The 24152-nt window shown below is 35.1% G+C and overlaps 1 protein-coding gene across 1 annotated transcript in view; it reads right to left on the bottom strand.

Annotated features, from left to right (window-relative positions):
• The window catches only part of LOC114333101 (uncharacterized), a 28902-nt gene extending 5623 nt beyond the window's left edge, over positions 1–23279 (bottom strand). Inside the window, exons 1-2 of the mRNA XM_028282932.2 lie at positions 23135–23279; positions 164–922 (exon numbers count right to left, since the gene is read on the bottom strand). Of these exons, the coding sequence (XP_028138733.1) occupies positions 164–913 (750 nt within the window). The 5' untranslated portion in view covers positions 914–922; positions 23135–23279. The remainder of the gene's footprint in view (positions 1–163; positions 923–23134) is intronic.
• Positions 23280–24152: the final 873 nt, after the last annotated feature.

Here is a 24152-nt window from a genome sequence, read left to right as displayed (position 1 = left end):
GGAAAACAATGTAATCTTTTTTTTTTTGAAAACCATTAACTTTAGAAAACAATGGTATACGACTTTTTTTGTTCTAAATTGTGTATTTTATTCATACCTTAAAGGAGCGAACTATTTTCCGGGACACCATGTATATTTGAGTTTAAATAACGTTATTACTTACCAAAACATCAACTATTTTTGGTTTCGTTGGTCCAAAATTATCTACACTAACACAGGATCTTAATTCTGATGACTCAACCATTTCTGTTAAATTGTTTTCGCTATAACTTTGAAATTGTTTACTGAGCTTTATATCATAACCAACATCATCCTCATCCTCATTCTCTTCAACTATAGACTTGCAGTTACTCTCAATATCGGTGTCAACGTTTTCCAAGATATCATTAAAGGTAGAAGATACAAACTTTTTTTGTTTTCTTTTGGACTTTGGAGCAGTTCTCTTGGGTACTGCACTTGCTTCAATTGATGCTTCTGGAATAGCTGCTTCTTCTTGTTCTTTGTTTTTTAAATAAGCCTCCCACGTACTTAGTGTATATAAAGATACTTGGGAAGCCTTCCTTCTTCTTTCCTGTCTTATAAAATATTCTGTAGATTTTCGTTCGTTCACATTTTCAACTGAAAAATAATGTTTGATCTCTTCTCCTGAGAGTTTTTTGGTGGATATTAATGTATTGATGGATTTCTCGTGATAGAGTATTTTTTTAACATCTCTTTTTACATTTTGTAGGAGTTTTATTATCTCACAATAGTGATACAATTTCACTTTTTCCAGGGGAAGTTTCACATCTATTGTCTCATTGGTTGTAATGAGATTTTGTGAGTAGTTTATATTAGTTTCGATTTCGTCGCCTAGTTTTTCTGCGCATTGGTAGACATTATTGCAAAAATCATGGAATGTTGCCAACGACATATCACAAACCTAAAAAAATATATTTGTTAGAAAATATCTGAAATAATATCAAGACTATTTTAAAATGTCCTAGCATTCGTGGATTTTCATAAAGCCTTTAACAAAATAAAGCTGGATAGCATTTTAGTAGCTCTAAATGACTGCCACATTGACTATCGTTATAGTACACTCACTTAAAATATTTATAAAGAGGAAACAATAAGTGTTAAGATACATAATAAAACCAAACAAATAAGCATAGAACGCGGTGTATATGTTACCGTAAAAACCCGATTTCAGTTAAAACCTGAATTTACTAGGAAAAACTAGTTTTAACTATGAGCTTTCGACAATTCTAGTTTTAACTTATGAAAACTAGAACTATCAAATATTTTCAGTTAATTCTGGTTGAGACTAAACATATATCAGTCAAAACTAATTTTTACTAAACTTTTCAGTAATTTCTAGATTCAACTAAAACTCGGTAAATAATTTGCTGCTCTGGTTGTTTGTAAATAATTTCTCTAAAACGTAAAATACTGGACAAGATCGTTAACGTAAAAAACGCAAGTCCTTTGACCACGTTGTTGTTATTGTGTTGCATCCAGACTGCTAACATTTTCTCGATGTTTTAGTTAGCTCGCTCTACTGAACCTTGACTTTGGTTGTGCCTTGGTTTTCCATGAACTAATTTGACTTAGGTCAGTATGACATTACCGCATTTATAACTACATTACCGAACTCTCGGCCATTATCGGAAAGTAAAATACATGAATGTAAAAAGTCAAGGATATATCCGTTAATTATTGATAAACAACTTCGTCCGCCCTCTTATTTTGTAATGGTCTCAACAAAACAAATTTTGTTAAATCATCTTGATAAACCATAATAAACTTGTAGCCGTCATCCTCTTGTGATTGCATATCGATCAAATCTACCTAACAGCGACTATTCATTTCTGAGTGCAATATAGGTTTCGACACAAGACCCCTCTTCGCTTTACTCTTCTTCCGCTGGCAGGTCTCACAAATTGATATAAAATTATTGAACATACCAATTGTTACATTTGCGTATTTTCTGGCGGTTTCAGTCTTCAACCTATCCCAACTTCCATGACCAATAGCAACGTGGACTGCTTCAATTATGTCAAAAATATCTTCAGCAGGTACATAATATTTGATGGGTTCAGGTCTAGAAGCCAACTTTTTTATTTAGCCAATTTCAACAATTCTGTCTTCAAATCGTTTTAGTGTTTTCTGGGCAGACAGTTCCGCATCTTGTACTTCGGGCATTAATTTATTATACATGCTTTGGTCACAACATTGTAGTGACTTTCTTTCTTCTCGGTCTGTTCCTTTTGCAAGGTCTTTTCCAAAAACGTCCTTTCAAAGTTCTTATATCTTTGCTCTCAACCTGATCTTCGACATTATCACTCATGGTGAATCATACACAGTAGTGTAATAATGGTAATGATAATATAACCAATAAAAACGATGCAGAAAAATCAACAGTTGCACACACTAGTTTGTTACCGTTTGTAACCCTACCCCGAAAACGCCAAATCGTATTTGTCTCTTCTCGCAAACGATTTTAACTGGTATTCGCTAGTAATTCCAGTAAAAACTAGTATAAACTACTCTAAATGAAATTTGTTCGGGATTTCTAGTTTTAACTGAATTTAGCAGTCAAATCTAGCTTTCACTAGTTAAAACTAGAATTGTCTAAAGCGCTTAGTTAAAACTAGTTTTTCCTAGTAAATTCGAGTTTTAACTGAAATCGGGTTTTAACGGTAACATATATATTTGTTGAAAATATCTGAAATAATAGCAAAACTATTTTAGAATGTCCTAGCGTTCGTGGATTTTCAGCTTTTGACATGATAGACAGGGCCGTGCGGTGCTATGATGCGGTGAGGCAGTTGCATCAGGCATCAGTAAAATGAAAATACATCAAAATAATCATAGGAATAAGAAAGGGTGTGCAAAATAGAATATTTGAAAATATCCGATGGAGTGTATCACTCGAGTTTAAAGCGTGTCGCATGCCACTCTGTAAACTTACTTTTAAAAGTGAAAGCGTCTTCTACAGAAACAACAACGTTTTTTGTATTATACAAGAATTTTACACTTTTTCTGGTTCTACAAAGCGTTGGGAAGTTCTGATAAAACATGTTTCACAACTAACTCTAAAACTGTTAATCGATACTAGATGGCCAAGTCGAATAGATGCATGAAAAACCTTGATTTCAATTTTGTGATATATGATGCATTATTCAAAATAATAGAAGAAGTCAACAAAGATACAGAAACTTAAGTCAAAGCACGAGGATTAGCAAAAAACATTAAAAATTATAAATTTATATGCGGAGTTCTTTGGCATATTTTATTTCATATAAATTTAGCCTCGAAGATGTTGTAACATATAATTATAAATTTGTCAGATTGTGTAAAAAGGTTGTCAGAAACAAAAAAAAAAAATTAAAAGTTACAGACAATCTGGCTATGACCAAACGAAAATTACAATTACTTCTAATGAAATTGCAGAAAATCTTGATATAAGCTCCGAATTTCCAGCGGAAAATGATATTCGAGCCAGGAGAAAAAAGCGTCAATAATAAAGCGTCAGAAGAAGATAAATTTAAAATGAATTTTTTCATCTATAATTCCTCTACTAGAAATTCATAAATAAATAAATTTTTGATAATATTTTTAAATTGAGGGAAATAAATAATCAAACATTAAAAAATATTGTATCATTCCATACTTTCAATAGAAAAAGAATCAGATATACAGGCAAATGATCTTCTAGAAGAATTGCGTGGTATATCCCAAATGAAAACATAGTCCATGAAACCTTTAGAAGTTTTGAACTAAGTATTTTTGTATACCCAAATCACAGTATATAGAGGTTCCCTCTTTATACTGTGCCCAAATGTAGTTGTATCGCTAAAAATTTTATTAACACTCACTGTCTCGGTAGCTAGTGAGGAAAGAAGTTTTTCAAAATTAAAAATTATTAAAAACTATTTACGAAGCTCCATAAGGCAAACAAAACTAAAAAAGTAGCACTCATTTCAAGTTAAAAATGCTACTTTAAAGCACTAGTGCTTTAAAAAATTTAAGGTACTGCAGTTAAAAGTGAATTGTCAAATTGTGAAACGCCAAAATATTTATGTTTCATTTATTAACATTAATATTCATAGTACGACTTGCGCAATTTGAAAAATGTGGTTTAGAAGGTTTTTTAAAATTTAATTTAAACTGTATTATTGCATTTTTAACACGTTTGTAGAAAAAAACTAAAGTATTGGTATTGAAATTATAGGCAGTTTTGATGTAATGTCAAGAAAAATATAAAAATTGAATGTCATTCAAGTTTAAGTAAAAGTTTTTGTAGGTAATACAGCCTATTCTGTAACTCATTTCGATGATAGAAGTCAGTAAAATCGAATAGAAGTGGCTAAGTCGAATAGAAATAGTCCAAATCCGTATTCCATAACTACTTCGGAATCTCTACAATCGTAATAGTGAATAGAAATCACTTCGACAGCATTTACCCTGTCGAGGTGAAATTTCAATTATCGGAATTGTGGTTGACGCAAGCGCATTTTGTTTTGTTTTGGCGTTTATATTTTATATATAAAAATAATTGATTACTACTTATTTATAATTATTTATAGTATTTCTACCTTTTTTTAGCTGCTTCATTTTTAGTCTGTGGTTTTATTTGTTTAGATAATTATATATTTAATTTAGACATGTTGTAGAACCTAACCTTATTTATTTGCTATGTGACATCTGAATGTTTGCCACTCGCAGTGTTGCCATACTGTTTTTGCTTTTATTTCTTGTACAATTTCAATCAATGGTATAATTTACGAGAATAGCATACAATAGACTTCTTATGCATTGATTGATAAATATATATATTTGTATATTATACTAGTATACCTACTTGTATATTTATCAGTCAACGCTCATAGTCTGAACAAATTATAGAAAAGTTGCCATTTTTGGGAAAAGTTGTTTCAGTTATTTCAGCTGGAGTCGAATCTTAAAGATTGCATATTATTAGTAATATCAATTTTAAATAATTTATTTAAACAAAATCCGTTCCAACAAAATATGATCGTCATCGGATCGTCCTTCCCACTGTTCCAACAAGAATTGTGATCTTGTAGTGACAGTTTCGTGATGACCATTTCAGTAATCATTTTTTTTTCATAAGTTTTTCATTGATTGTCATTTGTTTCGAGCTTCCGTCATGTGTCACATAATAATTAATATATCTACGGCATACGTCTTTGGTTTTTATCATTGGATATACCAACAACAATATACATATTGACAGATAAATCAGTTATGAGTCAGGTAACCGTTCCAACATCAGTTTCCAAATTACCGTCATCGGACGATAACTGGGCGACACAATTACGAACATGCGCACAACAAACGGTACAAGTAGTTTCGTGACGGTTTTTGGACCGTCCAAAAGTTCATGTTGAAACAAACCTAATAACATCAACTTAAATATCTTTGATTTAAAACGCCCGGTTTCATAATCAACTTAAAGTGAACATTAACTAAAGTTCACTTTAAAGTTGACATTTACCCGTATGAATTGCATTGATAAAGGTACCAACTTAAAATTTAAAGTCCACTTTAACTGATTATAAAACCGAGCGTTAAAAGCATTTATACTTCTTATATTTACTTTCACTTATCTTTTTATTTATCAGTTTATCTTCTTTTTTATATCAATTTTAATTAACTCTAATTTAAAACCATTTATTCTCTTTTGAGCTTTTTGCATCCAGTATTTACACTAATATTTTATTTACTTTTCAAAACTTGAGGATAGTATGAAGAAAGTATGAAAACATTGAGGATATGGCAACGGTGGCATATTTCGAGTAACAACCAGGTCACAGAACACTGGTTAATGCGCGGTTGCCGCCTCCTCAGAACCGCGTGAAATAAAAGTCAGAGATTTCGATTACGATATGAGATACAGAATACCAATCCAAACACAAAAATGACGCGATAGATATCAAACATTCCGATTTTGGGTAATTACGATTCGACTTGGTCATTTCTATTCGATTTGTTAAAAGTTACAGAATAGGGCTGATTGTCCTGTATTTGAGAATGAATAAATTATAATTGTTGATATAGAAGAGGTTTGTAGAAAAAATATTGTATGATATACGTGTCAAAAAGTACATTTTTAAGGCACTCATGTGAATTGCAGAATTCGCTTCGCTCATTCTGCAAACTTTCACATGCGTGCCTTAAAATTGTACTTTGAACACTTATATCATAAATAACTATTAAGGGGCGGCATTTCAAAGAATTGCATTATATTGAAAAGATGTACCGCACGGCTCTGATGATAGAGGTGGATAGAATTATAAAAGCTCCAAATGAATACCACATTGACTATCGTTATATGCACTCATCTATAATATTTATAAAGATGTAACAATGAGTGTTAAGATACATGATATGTAACATGATAAAACCAAACAAATAAGCATAGAACGCGGTGTAGGACAAGGCGACACACTCTCCTCAAAACCATTCATAACTGTTCTGGAATATTCCTTTAAGATGCTCAACTGGGACAATAGAGGGATCATAATGAATGTAAAAAAGTTGAGATAAAGTGGACATAATCCTTATAACTGATGACATATGAGAAGTAACGGAAATGCTAAATGAGTTAGACGCTATCTGCTGGAAAATAGGCCTGAAAATTAACTTTACTAAAACTTAATTTATGACTAACCTAATTCCTAGCGGAGAGCTGATTTAACGTGAATAAGGAGTAGAACTAGTGGAAAAGTACAATTACTTAGGTCATAAAATTAGAATTGGCAGAGATAACCAAACATGCGAAATAAAAAGAAGATTAATTCTTGATTGGGTATAATTTAGGAAAAGTATACCGATTAGTTTAGTGTTTGGTCAATGTGTGCGACCGGTAATGAAATATGGAGCAGAGACTGACTAACCAACGCAACAGCGTCGAAAATGAGGGTTGCTCAAAGTCGTATGAAAAGATCCATGCTGGGCGTAACCCTACAGGATAAAATAAGAAATGGAGATCTCAGACAAAGAACCGGTATCGCAGATGTTATAGAACGTATCACTAAACTCAAATGGAACTAGACAGGACACGTCGCCAGGCTGAAGGATTCAAGATGGACACGAAAGCTAATGGAATGGAGACCAAGAGAACATAAACGCAGTAGAGGAAGGCCGCCCACACGATGGGCAGATGATATCAGGCGGATTAGTAAAAACTGGCAACAATTAGCACAAAACCGTGAAGTGCCGAAACAACTGGGGGAGACCAATGTCCAGCAGTGGGCGTAAATTGGTTGGATGATGATGATTTTAAAACAAAGAACAATTACAAGCAAATGTGTACCAACTAAAAATCATGGATGGTGATACGAATAAAGATGATAAAGAAGCGCAAGAAGAGTTCTAATAGTCTGGGCTGATTATCGGAGAATATGCCATTTTTGGGAAAAGTTATTTACCAGCAATTTTATTGCTCGAATCGAATCTTATGATTGTATATATTAATAATATAGGTATGCAAAGTCCGCAGATAGTGTGCTACTTTTTTATAAACAAAATGGCGCCCGAAAATCGTGTTTTCTTCAATTTTTGCTCTATAACTCCAAAGATTTTAACTTTAAACCAAAAACACTCAAATAAAAATTCACCGCAATTAAATTCTGCATAGAGACGTGTTTTTCCGATTTACTTCGACGAAAACTTTCCCCGGAAAAAGCGGGGTTCTCCAACAAAATCTTTAATTTTCAACTAAACTTTTAGATAAGTAATTGTTAATCAATCATTAAATAACTTGGTAATGTAAAGGTCCCTTTTGTATAGATTATAATTCAAACAACTTCAGTCTAAAGTTCCCTGGGTACGATGTATATAGGAACGACCTCACAAGAAGATCAGGAGGAACGGCCATCCTAATCAAGAAGGGAATCAAACACACCAGATTCACGACCCCACCACTGGTAAACATGGAGGCAACAACAATAGAAGTGAAAATGAGGCAAGGCGCAGTCAGAATAACATCAGCCTATGTAAGACCGCAAGACCCACTAATGGACGACGACCTCGATGCGTTCCTAAACATCGCTGAGACATCCATAATAATAGGAGACCTAAATGCAAGATCCCCCAACTGGAACGATAGAGCTACGAACAGAAACGGACGACTACTAAATAGCTACATAGAAAATAACGAAGATACACTGGCAATGGGCCCAGAAGAACCAACACACTTCCCAGGAAATGGACTTCCCACCCATATCGACATCGTTGTGGCCAAAAACCTAGGACTACAAGCAGAACTAATCACGCTGAACGAAGGTACAACAGATCACAACCCCATTCTACTGGAAATAGGAACATGGGAAGAAACAAACCCGCCGAAAAGAATAAAAAAGAAAATAAAGTGGACAAATTATAAAAGATTAGTGAGTGAAGGAATAAATATAGTGCCAGTTATAAATGACCCGCAACAAATAGAAGAAAAAGTCCTAGAACTAGAAAACATCATCCAAGAAGCAATCAGAAACAGCACAACAGAGGAAGAAGTCGAGATCCACACGGGAAGGTTCAAAGACATACCACAAGAAATACAAGACCTGATAAGGGAAAAAAATAGAGCGAAGCAAATAGCCAGAAGAACAAGAAACCGAGTAGACAAAACCTGGGCAAATACACTAAACAGAGAGGTCAAAACGGCTCTGCAACACCACCGCAGCGAAAAATGGGACAACTACGTACAAGAGATGGAAGAACTAGACTCAAACATGAAAAATGTTTGGAAGCTCCAGAAAATGATGAGAAGCGACAGAAAACCCATCCCACCACTCCATGGAGAAAACGGCATGGTATATAAAATTGAGGAAAAAGCAGAGGTGATGAGGTCCACGCTCGAAAGAGAATGCAGGTTAAATTTCCACCAAGACGAAGACGCAGACTTCCTGGAAGAAGTCGAAGAACAAGAAGAAAGACCAGAAGACCCAGAAGACATCATTCCACCAACATCACCGGAAGAAATTAACGAACATATTAGAAACTGTTCACCGAGAAAAGCGCCTGGTCTAGACAAAATAACAAATAGAGCCCTAAAGTATTTGCCCAGGAGAGCCATAGTGTACTTTACAAATATAGTGAACGCGATATTAAGATATAAAATATTCCCAAACAGATGGAAAGAGGCCCATGTCATCATGATCCCAAAGCCTGGCAAGAACCACACATTCCCGCAGAACTACAGGCCAATCAGCTTACTTCCAGCGATCAGCAAGATAGTGGAAAGAATCATTCTCAGCAGACTGAAAGCGGAAACAACCAGATTAGATATAATCCCAGAAGCTCAATTTGGATTCAGGGCAGAGCATTCCAGCGAGCTACAAGTACTCAGACTAACTGAGTACATAGCAGCTGGATTCAACGACAAGCAGTACACTGGAGCAGCATTCCTGGACGTAAGCAAGGCTTTCGACAGAGTATGGCACAAGGGGCTATTATACAAAATGCGGGATTATGGGTACAGCGGAGCGATGACGAGGCTAATCTCGTCGTACTTAGGCGACCGGTGCTTCAGGGTTCGGATAGGACAAGTCCTGTCCGACCTCGGAAGCCCGGAAGCTGGAGTACCCCAGGGAGCGGTCCTGTCACCTCTGCTGTACACAATATACACCGCCGATGTACCTAGAACACCAGGAACCCTTATGAGCCTCTACGCCGATGATACAGCGATAGCGGCCAAACACAGAAATGTAGACATAGCAATGACCAACCTGCAAACAGCGCTAGAAGACATCGAGGAATGGAGCATAAAATGGAAGATAGCCATCAACTCAGAAAAGACGCAAGCGGTACTATACAAGAAGGGAAGACAACAGCCAGAAGAACAGCTAACGGTACAGGACACCCCCATCGAGTGGAAAAATGAAGCAAAATACCTAGGAGTTATCATGGACAAAGGATTAACCTTCCAAAAACACGTAGAAGCCACAGTCCAGAAGGCCAACTTCGCGAGAGCAACATTAAGAGGACTCACAGGCAGAAAAAGTAAATTAAGACTAAAAACAAGGTTAAGACTAATAAACAGCATAATATTACCGGTATTAACATACGCATCTCTCGCATGGGGACAAGTATGTAAAACCCACAAAAAGAAGATACAAGCAGTCCATAACAACAGCCTAAGAGAAGCAGCCAGAGTCCCAAGATACGTAGCAGAACGATTCCTGTTTAGAGAACTGCAACAGGTGAGAGTCACCGAAGTGATGACAGACAAGGCAAGGGTCAAATTCGCGGATCTGGAGCACCACCCAAGCCACATACTGCGAGAGATGCTAGGGTATGACGCGTTCCACCGATGGAAGCACAGACGTCCTAAACAACAAATAGTGAACTAAAGCGATAAAGTGAAAAATAAAGTAAAAGTGATAGTAGTCAGTTCGTAGCTCGAAACTCCAAGTGCCGAAGAAAACACGAAACCCAAGCGTAGGTCCAACATCACGATCAGGTAAGTAAACCAGTAGAAAATTAGAGGAAAAGGCGCAAGCCAAACAAAAAAACACAAAAAAAAAAAAATAACAAAAAAGGCGTAAGCCAACAAAAAAATCACACAAAAAACAAAAAAACCCAAAAAGATCTTGGGCTCCGAGCCATTGTACCGAGCCCGGTTGGGCCTGGTGCAATGGCTTGGGCCCCAAGCAACCAAGCAATTTTAGTTCCCGCGGATAAGTAAATAAGAGGATAAAGGCATAGAGCGCATCACGCTGGGCCTAGTTTTTGCATTCGATTAGGGCACCACAATGGAATCTTATTACCCAGGGTTCCATTGTGAAGAGCATTTGGCTACGATAGTTGTGCCCCCATCGCGCATCAGCGTGCTATGGGGGGGAAAGGGATGGCCTGGGGCATTGGAGCGAGGTGGGGTGATCCCTGTTTTACACTCGGGTCAAAACACCTCGCCCCAATGAATTGTTACACCCGAATGTACTTTTTCGATAGGGTGGACATCTCCCACAGGTCGGGTTTAATCAAATTGCTTGCTTGCTTGCTAGATTATAATTCCAGAAGCCGATGGAATTTGAAGTAACAGTTTAGCAACAATTGAATTGTTAATTAAAAATTTACAGTCGCTACAATAACGACAATTTTCATTGTATACCGGGTGTACGAATCAAACTGTGTTTTTTTTTCTCAAAGTTCGCAACACCCTGTGGAATATTCTAGGATTCGTTAAATACTGAAATTAAAACCCAACTATAGCGTTAGGTTTTTTTAAAATTATGTTTTTTTATTCATTTACTTCTTTTTCTTCAAGTGCTATCTTCGTTCCGAAAGTTGGCGATCATCAGGGCTATACGTATTTTCGAAAATGCTGACCGAAACAATTCTTTGTTGCTACAGCTATACCATTCCCGAAAATTCTTAAGCCAGGAGTTTCGACTTCTTGCTATGGACTTTTTTCCTGCTATCTTCCCCTGCGTAATTATTCGAAGCAGTTTATATTTTTCGCCTGTTTTAATGCGTCCCAAGTATTGCAGTTTTCGTTTTTTGATCGTAAATATGACTTCCTTTTCTTTATTCATTCTTCTTAAGACCTCGACGTTTGTGACTCTCTCCGTCCATGATATTCTCAAGATTCTGCGATACATCCACAGTTCAAATGCCTCTAATTTTTTGGTATCAATTTTTTTCAGCGTCCATGACTCCATTCCGTAGAACAGCACAGAAAGTACGTAACATCTCATCAGGCGAAGTTTCATTTCAAAGTTCAAATCTCTTCCACAGAACACTCTTTTCATTTTAGTGAATATGGATCTGGCTTTTTCTATTCTTATTTTGATTTCTTCTAAGCTATCATTGTCTTAATTTATTAAAGTGCCTAAATATTTGTATTTGCTAACTCGATCGATACTTTCATTGTGTAAATATAAATTTTGGACATTTCGTGTTGATTTCGATATTACCATAAATTTAGTTTTGTTTGTGTTCAAAGATAGTCCATATTCTTCGCTGCAGTCTGCTATCTTATTCACCAATATCTGTAGCTCTTCAAGTGTTTCTGCGATCAGAACTGTGTCGTCGGCCAATCTCAGATTGTTTAATCTAACACCATTTATTTTAATACCTATGGATTGCTCAGAGAGTGTTCTGTTCATTACGTCTTCGGAATAGAGATTAAACAGGGTTGGTGACAGTATACACCCTTGTCTCACACCTCGCTTTATTTCAATTTCTTCGGTGGTATTATTCTCTACTCTCACTATTGCTTTCTGATTGTAGTACATATTTGCTATTAGTCGTAAGTCTCGTTTATCTAAATTCTTTTCTGCCAGGAGTCTGATTAGATGATCATGCCGCACTTTATCAAAGGCCTTGTTATAATCTATGAAACACATGAATACATATTGATTTATGTCAAGACATCTTTGAGACATAACGTTCAGTGCAAACAACGCCTCTCTTGTTCCGAGTCCATTTCGGAATCCAAACTGGGTATCATTGATGTTAATTTCCAGTTTTCTGTGTACTTTAGTGCTAGTGTGTATAATTTTCAGGAATATTTTCAGTACATGGCTCATCAAACTGATTGTACGGTAATCACTACATTGTTTGGCATTCATCTTTTTTGGTATAATAACAAAGGTAGATAAAAGCCATTCTTGTGGTATTTTTCCTGATGTATAAATGATATTGAAAAGTTCAACTAAAATGTTGATCGAGTCTTCTTCTATCAGTTTAAGGATTTCCATTGGTATTTCAGCTGGACCTGGGGCTTTACCGTTTTTCATTCTTTTTAGTGCGTACATTACTTCCTCTTCCGTTATTTCTGGACCTTCGTCTCCTTGTATATTACTTAGTTCAGATTGTTTTCTATCATCTGCAAAGAGTTCTTCAACATAGTTTTTCCATGTCTTCAACTGTTCTTCTAGTTCTGTTATTATGTTTCCGTTGACATTATACATAATATTTGGCTGCTTACGTTTTTGTGTACCTGCAAGTTCTTTCACTTTTTTATGTACATTAAAAATATCATGTTTTGCCTGCAATTGCTCTATTTCTTCACATTTTCTTTTATAAAATCTTCCTTTGCTATTCTGATTTCTTTTTTGATTTCCTTCTCTATTTGTTTATACCTTTGTCCGTTTTTTCCTTTCATTATTCTCCGATTGTCCATGAGAAGAAGGATTTTATCAGTCATCTATCTTTGCTTTATTTTTGGTTTTCTTTTGCGTTTTTTTTGCCGTTTTGCCATTTTTTATCTATGTTGTTCGTTGGCTGAGATGTTTCTCTTTCATGAAGTATTTTCAAATTATTATTAATACATCTTTGCAGTTCCTCCTTTACGTCCAGGTTACATAAATGACTGACGTCTATCTGGTTTGCTCTTTTTTTCTGCTCTAATCTTTTTAGTTCATTCATTCACTTATGTTGGATAATACAAAAGTTAGGTACTTTAACAACTGGCCATGTTCTTCATCAGTACAGAGTGTTTCTAAATAAGTGCGATAAAGTTTAAAGTGTAATTCTGCAGGAAAAAGTAATGACCGTTTGCATGATAAACCTACGTCCACAAATGGTTTGTTTCCGAGATACGGGATGTTGAATTTTTCCTTACAAACTGACGATTTATTTATTGTCCTAAAACCGGTTGAGACGTGCAAATGAAATTTGGTATGATTTAAGAGATAGTTATCGCGCATTTTTTGACATGCAACTAAGAATTTTATATTCACCATTGGCGCGCATACGGGTAATATGACCGATATTATTAAACGTACGCACGCCAATTGTGAATATAAAATTCTTAATTGTATGTCCAAAAATGTGCAATAAGTACGTCGTAAAACTCACCAAATTTTATTTGCGTATCTCAACCGGTTTTAAAGCAATAAATAAGTCGTCAGTTTGTAAAAAAAAATTCAACATCTTGTATCTCCGAAACGAAGCATTTGCGGACATACGATTATAAAGCAAACTGCCATTACTTTTTATTGCAGAATTATCCCTTAAAGTTTGTCGCACTTATTCAGAAATACCCTGTGCTGATGAAGAACATGGCTAGTTGTTAAAAAACCTAACTTTTATATTATCCAACATAAGCGAATAAATAAAAAAAAAACAGAATGTTATTAAAATCTGAGGCTATAGTTTAGTTTTAATTTCTTCTTCTTCTTCTTAGCCTTCTATCGTCCACGTTTGGACATAGGCCTCTCCCAACTCCTTCCATCGGTCTCTATCCTGAGCAACATATTTCCAATTCGTTCCGGCTACTCTTTTAATATCATCAACCCATCTCATCTGTGGTCTTCCTCTCGGTCGTTTACTTTGGTAAGGTCTCCAATGTTGTATCGTGGCATTCCAACGTTGGTCTTTTTGTCTAACAGTGTGGCCTGCAAAGCTCCATTTAAGTTTGGCAACTTTTGTTGTTATGTCCTCGACTTTTGTTTTTGATCTTATCCAGTCGCTCCTCTTTTTATCTGACAGTCGTATACCTAACATTGCTCTTTCCATAGCTCTTTCTGTTGTAGCTAGTTTATTCATATTTGCCTTGGTTAGGGTCCAGGTTTGACACCCATATATCATGATAGGAAGGATGCACTGGTTGAACACTTTGGTCCTCAAATATTGAGGTATTTTGCGGTTCTTAAGTATCCAACCAAGTTTTCCAAATCCTGCCCATGCTAGTCTTGCTCTCCTATTAATTTCCGCACTTTGGTTTTCTTTGTCAAGTTTCAGGATTTGGCCTAGGTAGATATATTCCTGGACTTTTTCTATCTCACTGCCATTTATAGTTATGCGTCTGGGGTCATCTGTGTTTGTCATTATTTTTGTTTTCTTCATGTTCATTTTTAGACCGACGTATTGGGAGCTGCCTGCGAGTTCCTCTATCATAATTTGCAGTTCCTCGAATGTGCTCGCTATAATCACAATGTCGTCAGCGAATCTGAGGTGATTTAGCTTCTTGCCATTAACGTTAATGCCATAGGTTGACCAATTTGTCGTTTTGAAGACGTCTTCTAGTGCTAGGTTGAAAAGCTTTGGCGATATTACGTCTCCTTGTCTCACGCCTCTCTTAATAGGGATGGGATTTGTATTTTCGTCTAGTTGTACTATCATAGTTGCATTTTCATATATATTATGTATTAGTTGTCTATATCTCGAATCTATTCTACAATTATTAAGAGCTTGTTCTATGGCCCACATCTCGATACTATCAAACGCCTTTTCATAGTCTACGAAGGCAAGAAATACGGGTAGTTGGTATTCATTTGCCTTCTCTATCAATGTTCTCATTGTCAGCAGATGGTCTGATGTACTATATCCTTTGCGGAAGCCAGCCTGTTCCACTGGTTGGTAATTGTCCATTTTGTAGGTCAACCGGTTGTTAATAATTCTCATGAATAGTTTGTATACTTGACTGAGCAACGATATCGGTCTATAATTCTGTAGGTCACATTTGTCCCCTTTTTTGTGTAAAAGTATTACTAGACTTTCGTTCCAGTCTTTAGGGATCTTGCTATTATGGAGACATTTATTAAATAGCTCTGTTAGTATAGGGATTGTTACTGTCTTGCTTGTTTTTAAGAGCTCGGCAATTATACCGTCCTGTCCTGGAGCTTTATTATTTTTTAGTTCTTTTAAAGCTCTTTCTATTTCGAATCCCTTTATATTTGGTAGTACTTCTGATCCCACGTTTTTTATTTTTCTTTTGACGTTCTCCTTTGTTGATTCATTAGGCTGGCTTTGCGAACTGTACAAGCTTTTGTAGAAGTCTTCGACTATTTTTGTTATTTTATATTTGTCCTTCTCTTCCTTACTATTGGCGTCTTTAATTTTAATGATTTTTTGAACACCCAATGCGGGTCTTAGACATTTTAAGCCTCTGTTGTTTTCAATGACTCGCTCTATTAAGTTCTCGTTCCATTTTTGTAAGTCGCGTTTTAGTTCTTTTCTAATTGTTTTATTAAGTTCTATGTATTCTTGAGTATGGCGTTTGTTTTGCGTTAGTAGTTGTCGTCTTTCCGTAGTTTTAATTTCAGTATTTATAAATGCTAGAATATTCCACAGGGTATTGCGAACTTTAAGAAAAAAACATAGTTTTATTTGTACACCCGGTGTACAATGAAAATTTACCTGTTTAGCAACAATTTTATTACAGCAATATTGCCAAAGAATAAGGTTACAAAATACTTCAAAAAATTCTTAAATCGGAAAATAGGTTTAGGAGATACGAGACATCAAAAATGACCCATTTTTCGGGGTGCCCGTTTTCTCTGACGCGCAGTGTATATAGTATATGCAATCTTAAAATTCGATTCCAGCAATAAAATAGCTGGTAAATAACTTTTACAAAAAAGGCCCGATTTTCGATAATCTGCCCAGACTATTTCCAAAAACACGAATTGAAGTATTAGAGACGAGTTTCTCCAAAATGGAACAATCTGAATAGAAATTTTTAGAATTCTTTTTAAGATATTTTGCCTGAATGAACTCACAACATAAAATTGCGAATTCTTTCGTGTTATTTAATATTATTTCGACACAAAAGTAAAAGAAGTAATAATAATGTATCAAATATCTTTTAAATTCTTGTGAAAAATTTACAAGAGTCAAGTACAAATAAAAAATTTGTTTGCTAAACAACAGAACGTGGATTTCTGTAAATACCATTTTATTATATAAAGAATTCGCAAAGTTCATTAAAAAATTGCGTGTTTTTGTGGGAACGAAATATTAGATTTAGGGAAAATTTATTGAAAATTTGTTTTCAAATCTGTATAAACCAATAATTACTTTATAAATTAAATTATAAAATTTAAGTTCTCTTGAAACTTCTTCATGTGCCTTGTCCGTCCCGAACATTGGCAATTAACATGGCTATTCTGACTTTGTTACGCAGATCGGAATAGTTCGGCGGATGACAATCTGAACCATTGCCGCAATTCCGGCGTCACGAGTGTCCCCTCCTCCCTGGACCCGTTTTGCTGTCTATTTTCCCTAGAATGATTAGCTGTAGTACTCTATATTTATTTTGCCTCATAACGTGGCCCAAGTATTACAACTTTCTTTTCTTGCCTTTGCCTTATCCTTATGCGGGGTCGGCTTCCCTAATTGCATTTCTGCACAGAATTCTATCTTGGGTCATATCAATGTTAATCCCCTTTACCAACATGTCCTGCCTTATCGTCTCCCCCAGGTCTTCTTTGGTCTTCCTCTCCTACTCCTTCCAGGAATCTGAACTTCAGCTATTTTTCCTATTTGGGTGATTAACGTCTCGACGTTGAACATGACCAAACCATCTTAACCTATGCTCTCTCATTTTGGCATCAATTGGTGCCACACCTAGACTTCCTCTAATGTACTCATTTCTAATTGTATCCTTCTTTTTCACTCCACTCATCCATCTAAGCATTATCATTTCCGCCACATGCATTCGTTGTTCCTCTTTCTTCTTCACTGCCCAACATTCAGTGCCGTACATCATAGCCGGTCTTATGGATGTTTTATATAATTTTTCCTTCAGATTCATTGGAATTTTTCTGTCAAACAACACACCACTCGCTTCTTTCCATTTCATCCATCCAGCCCTAATACTACTGCATGCATCTCCATATATTTCTCCATTACTCTGTAATTAAGATCCCAGGTACTTAAAATTATTGTTTTTTACAATCAGTTCACCATCCAAAGATACCATTTTATTTGTAGTAACTCCATCTTTAAATGAACATTCTAAATACTCTGTTTTTGTCCTTCTAAGTTTTAAACCTTTTTCCTCCAGAGCTTGCCTCCACTGTTCCAGTTTTTGTTCTAAGTCTCTTTCACTATTTCCTACTAACACGACATCATCAGCATACACTAAGCACCATGGAATGTTACCCTGTAGTTTCGCTGTTATCTTGTCCAAAACTAATGAGAATAAATACGGACTAAGCACAGAGCCTTGGTGCAATCCTACTTTCACATGAGACTTATCAGTCTCTCCCACACCTGTCCTAACACTAGTCGTTACTCCCTCATACATATCCCTCACAATCTTTACATATTCGTCAGTGACTCCTTTCTTACTGAGTACCCACCACAGGATCTCTCGAGGAACTCTATCATATGCTTTTTTAAGATCAATGAATACCATATGTGAGCGTTTGTTTCTTTACTCCTGTATTTTTCCATCAACTGCCTTATAATGAAAATTGCATCTGTGGTTTTATAATTGATGGTTAAACAGTTTTATAGCCCTGTAGTTTGTACATTGTTGTATATCTCCCTTTTTTATAGACAGGTACTAGTATACTGCTTCTCCATTTGTCTGGCATTTGTTCAACTTCCATAATTCTATTAAATAGACCTGCTAGCCACCTTGTTCCTGTCTCTCTCAATGTTCTTCATACTTCCCCAGGAATATCATCTGGTCCTACCGCTTTTCCTTTCTTTATTTTTTGAATCGCTTAAGCCACTTCCTAGTTTGTTCTTTTGGTGACCATTGCTGCTACTGTCTCCGTGGACTCTCCAGGCTGTATGTCAAAGTTTTCATTTAATAAGCTGTCAAAGTACTTTCTCCATCTCTTTTTGACATCCCTTTCGTGAACCAGTATTTTATTATTTCCATCTCGGATACATCTAATCTGATTAAAATCTTTTGCTTTCTTTGCTCTCTGTTTGGCTATTTTGTATATCTTCGTTTCGCCTTCCCTGGTATCAAGTTGATTGTATAGGTTTGAATACGCTTCTGCTTTGGCTTTTGCTACTGCTACTTTCGCTTCCTTTTTCGCCACCATATAGTTTTGAAGATCTGTGTCGGATCTGGTTTCTTGCCATTTTTATATAATTTTCTCTTCTCTTTTATTTTTCCTTGTACTTCGTTTGACCACCACCAAGTCTCTTTATCCTCAAACTTTTTTCCTGACGTTTTCTCAAGTATTTCAATAGCAGTATCTCTAATACTACTGGCCATTTTTCTCCAAATGATATTAGAGCTTCCATGTTCCAACATATTTTTTCTACTATACTTCTGCTGAAGAGACCTTCTTTCTCATCTTTTAGCAGCCACCACTTGATATTTTGTGGTCCTCTCCGATATTTTTGTTTAGTTTCGCTTTTCACTTCGATGTCCAGAACAAGCAGCTTTATATTGTTGGCTTACTGTCTCACCAACTATTATCTTGCAGTCCTTGCATTCACGTATGTCTTCTTTCCTTATCATGAAGTTGCATTCTTTTCTTATAGTTATTCGTACCCATATTTGGTGGGTACCAGTGTAATTTTAGGCATGAAAGATCGACTGCTGATCAAATATTTACTATTCATTAGAAAAATGCTTAAAAGGATTGGGAGTATAATCAAGAAGTGCATCAGATCTTTATAGTTTTCAAATAAGCTTATGATTCAATTAATCGTCGTCAAACACTATGAAATTCAATGGTCGAGTTGGGCGCAGTTACCCAAGAAACTAACTGGATGAGGTAAGGCAAATGTGTGTAACTGACTCCTTTGCACAAGTTAGAACAGGGGGAAACATCAAATGCTGTCTTCGTAAAATCCGGACTCAGACAGGGATCCGTTGTCCCCGCTGTTGTTTAACCTGGACTCAGAATATGTCATGCGAAAAATTTATCCAAAAATCAAACCATATGTAGCTAGATGGGAGAAGGTCTTTAGAATGGATAGAAAAAGGTGGAAAGATGCAATCAGAGAAGAAAATGAGAGTCAGACAATGGAAAATAGTGGCACAGAATCGACAAACATGAAAGGCAATAGTAAACGCGGCAAAGACTCTCGAGGAGTTATAACGCCATTGATGTTGATTATAACTAAATATTTTTGACGTTTTCACAAAAAAGAACAGGGATTTTTCCTTTACAATCAAGATTTTCGTTTTCATGACCAGCAGTTATCATCACAAATAGTTAATTTTTTGAACAGAATTATTCAAAGTAGAGTGAGCAAATGATTTAAGCGAATATTTTTAACATAATTCCCAAGCCTTAGCATATTTCCCATATCTTCTATAATTTTTGAAAAAATCACACCTTTTGTCATGTAAAATGTGAAGTTTTCGGCATGGAGTTGGAATTGGAATTCGAAATTTGGTAATTGAAATTACAATTCATGCTTAATCTTAATGGCTAGTCATTATTTTACTGCCGAATAGTACATTATATACCGCGGGACTGAAGTAGTACATTTAATCCTGAAGGTAAAGTTTATGGCCCGACCGCAGGGAGGGCCATAATTTACCTGAAGGATTAAATGTACTTCAGTCGCAAGGTATATACGATACTTTTCGTACTTCCGGTATGATTTTATTAATTATTTCAATAATTTCAATCAGTTTTTTCTCTCTTCAACTCATTTAATAAACTGTCTTTAAAATAAGTTACCATAGTAACATTGCGTTGTGACAGTTATAATTTAGAAACATTGTCATTACTAGTGTCATTGTAAAGAAACATTGTTATTGATAATTATTGGTATCATGAGTGAAGAAGGTGTATCTGATATTGATAAAAGAGCAGCCGAAGTAGGTGAAGAATTGTTACCACCGAAATCTAGAAAACTATACGAGCAGCAGTACGATGCTTTTAAAAAGTGGTGCCGCTTAAAAAATGTGAGACAACCTACTGAAAATGCGCTGTTAGTCTACTTCGATGATAAATCAAAAGCGGTTTGTGCCTCAACTCTCTGGGCACATTACTCAATGCTGAAATCGGTTATTAACATTAGAGAAGATATTGATATAAGTAAATTACTGTCACAATATTAATTTGAATATTAACGTTAATTACCATTCTAATTAATTATATTTTTCAATAAAATATCCCTTAAATTCGTTTGTTTGTGATTTAATCGTTCCGGGAGTTTCGTCAATATTTAATCCCGGAGGGATTAAATGTGACACTTTAGTACCTGTCACAAGGGAGTGAAGTTGTCACTTTAGGCCCGGAAGTACGAAAAAGCAGTTTGATGACGCTAATCTCACATGCACTAAGGCTGAAAAAGATTTGCGTCGATTGCATTCACGGGAAAATTTTATTCGGCAGCAAATATTTCTTGAGGATTTTTTGCCCGGGTATTATTTGTCCGGGGATTATTTGTGGGGATTATTTGTCCGAGATTATTTGTCCGGGAATATTTGTCTGGGGATTTTTTGTCCAGAGATAAATTGTGGGGATTTTTTGTCCGGGATTATTTGTCTGAACTCCATAATGGCCTGCGCTTCCAAAGAGAAAGCACGTTAAAACGAATTTCAACAGCGCAACTTGTGGGAAAGAGATAACTGTACAGACCAAAATTAAGGTGGATACATGGTGCTCCTAATTAGAAAACCTTTCCAGGAATGTCTAAAGAATGTTGAGAAGAACGAGGCCCTAAGGACTTTATCTGTATGGTGATAAAGATGACTAATAGAAGACATACAACAAAAGTAGTTAATATGGCAATATTGTTTCTGAAATATTTATAAAAAATAATTAAAAACACAACTGATCATCTGTTCTTTCATCTTGAGTAGTTCTTTAAACGCACTCAACTTATTAGAGAACTATATTTTATTATTTTGGTTAGGAATAAGTCAAACTTTTACTTTAAAATAAGTTTACTAAACGTTTTTATTTCCACTTCTGAAATGGTTATTAGAATACAAAACATTAATAAATTAAAAAAAAATTGTTACTGGTTGAATAAATCTCCCAATAATTTAATTTTATTTAACTTAATGATAGGGGAAACGACTGTCAATACTTTTGAGTTTCCCTTCTGGGACTTCTTTATTGTAAGGTAGTTAGCTCATTCGTTTACATGAAATCAGCATTAGCAAAAACACCCGCCAGTATCGCGTCATAGCATGTTATTTGAATTGAAAAAAAATAACCACATGCAACGATAAAAGAAAAATTTTCCTGCTAATGGTTCCATAGTAAAAAAAACAGTAAAAACCAGGAAAACCCTCACGATACTATCCCGACATGATACAGGTTTACATGAAAGGTTTACACTGAATATTAACAGCAAACTCTGATTTTATGTTATTTAAATCATAAATGATAAATGCTCGATATGTTATTGACTTATTAATAATGGTATTTTCGTTTTATTCAGTTTTTATTTTAACCCTCGCAAGGCGGTGCTTAAATTATTACGTAAACAACGGTGCGGGGTGCATTTGCACCCCATCTGTATAACCATTTTTTTATATGTGAACGTCGGGGAAATTGATTTGAAAGATGATTAGGACTTGTTTATTATACTAGGAAACATAATTGTACAAACAAATTACTCATTTCTTCTTAAAAAAATTTTTATCGTTGCAAGAAAAACACATGGAATTTTTCACAGAATGAGCAACACAAAGTTTTTATACGCAATACAGTTATGCCGGGACTTTCGGTATTTTTTCTCTGATATAAGTAACACCGACCTTGTCCAGGAGCTCTGTTAGCTCCAGGTGGAACATCAAAAACGTCCAATTCAAGATATGAAATTTTCATCATTTGCACCCTACAGTCATTTTTCCAAAAAAAGCACGTAAACGCAAAGTGTTTTAAATGCTGTAATGGGTGGAATGCGTTTAGAATTGAATTTAATGCGTATAAAAAATAGACAAAAATAAAAAAAAATAAAAAAGATGGGTGAGAAAAACGAGGCCTGGGGTGCAGCTGCACCCCGCACCGCTTTACGAGGGTTAATATGGATAAGCAGATCCCACTGAAAAATCCTAAAAGAGGAAATTATTTAAAATAAAATAACACTATTATATCGATGATACATGTTTTACAATAAAATACATATTATTATAAAATCATCATACATTGATTTTATGTAATATGACAAATACATGAACTATTATCCAATAAAACCTTCCCAGCAATGCAACTCAAAAATATGGACAATATAATTATTTTAAGTTATCTACTTTAAAATGTATACCTAATTACATATATCTGAATCATTGTCAATATGAATGAGTCAGATAAAATTAAATTATGTTAGAAAAAAATTTTAGCAAGTAACAGAAACAAAATTTGTTTAACTTGTTAATGTTTTGTATTTTGACAACGATTTCAGAAGTGGATTTTTGGTTTCGTAATGATTCAGTGAATCCTTGTTACTTGATTGGAATATGACGAAGAGTGTGACATTATTATAACTTGTATAAATGTACTGTACTTACTGGAAAACTACTACAATCACTATTAGATGTTACCTATATTTTGATAAAATTGTTCAAACTTAATGAATAATTCGCTGACATTGATGACTTAGACAAACAACTAAACTCATTCTAAATTTTTGTTGATGCTTAAATTTTATCTTAGTAGTTATCTTTCCTTATCTCAAAAGATACAGATACAGTTTTTAAGGTTGGTATGTGGGAAAAATCCAAATTGGTGTTTGTGATTTTGAATAATCGTTATGACCTTGTCCTCGAGTATTTAGACAATGCAATTTATACGGTTGATATTATTGTGATAAGTTTGACTTTAGCACTAAAAACACGTTACCTGCGGGAACGGTTTATTTGACGGAACGCTTATAAAACTTTTTATTTGGAGGATGAAATTTTTTTAAAACGTCCCCACCTGCTAATGCTGTAAAATGTTTATTTTTGAACGAATTTTAATGTTATTGGTACCGTTTAAATCCTTATAAAGTACTCTAGTCCAATTATTGTAAAAAAATGTAAAAGGTTAATTTGACTCCATACCGCCATAAAGTAAGATTTTTACCCATTTGAGCACTACGAGGTCGAATAGGCCTCGTGTTGTCACCGGTTTCTTCGTGTTGAATATATTTCCACAATGACCACGAAAAAAAAATGGACAATGTATAATTCATGAGTTTAATTTTTTTACAAATGTTGTGTTTTTGAGTTTTATTTCAATGAAAATCTTATAAAATTTTCATGGAACTTAACTATAAGTTTTTCATTATTATCTACGCCGAGAGAACAATTTCTTTTCTCCTAAAACACTGATTTCTTAAAGATGGTCTATGGCTTTTAATTTCACGTTATCCCCTGAAAAATCTAGCATCACCTTTTTCACTAGACATAGGTTAAGTTCCCCTACCAGTATAAATTTAAGTAATGTTGATATTAATGTATCCTCTCACCATAAGTATCTGGGCGTGGTTTTGGACAAAAAACTAACCTGGACACTCCATGTGAATCACATTATCAACAAATGCGA

Source organism: Diabrotica virgifera, chromosome 1 (assembly GCF_917563875.1).
Source record: "Diabrotica virgifera virgifera chromosome 1, PGI_DIABVI_V3a".
Lineage (NCBI taxonomy): Eukaryota > Metazoa > Arthropoda > Insecta > Coleoptera > Chrysomelidae > Diabrotica > Diabrotica virgifera.
The sequence above is the reverse complement of the archived record's forward strand: the minus strand, read 5'-3'. Positions and strand labels throughout refer to the sequence as shown.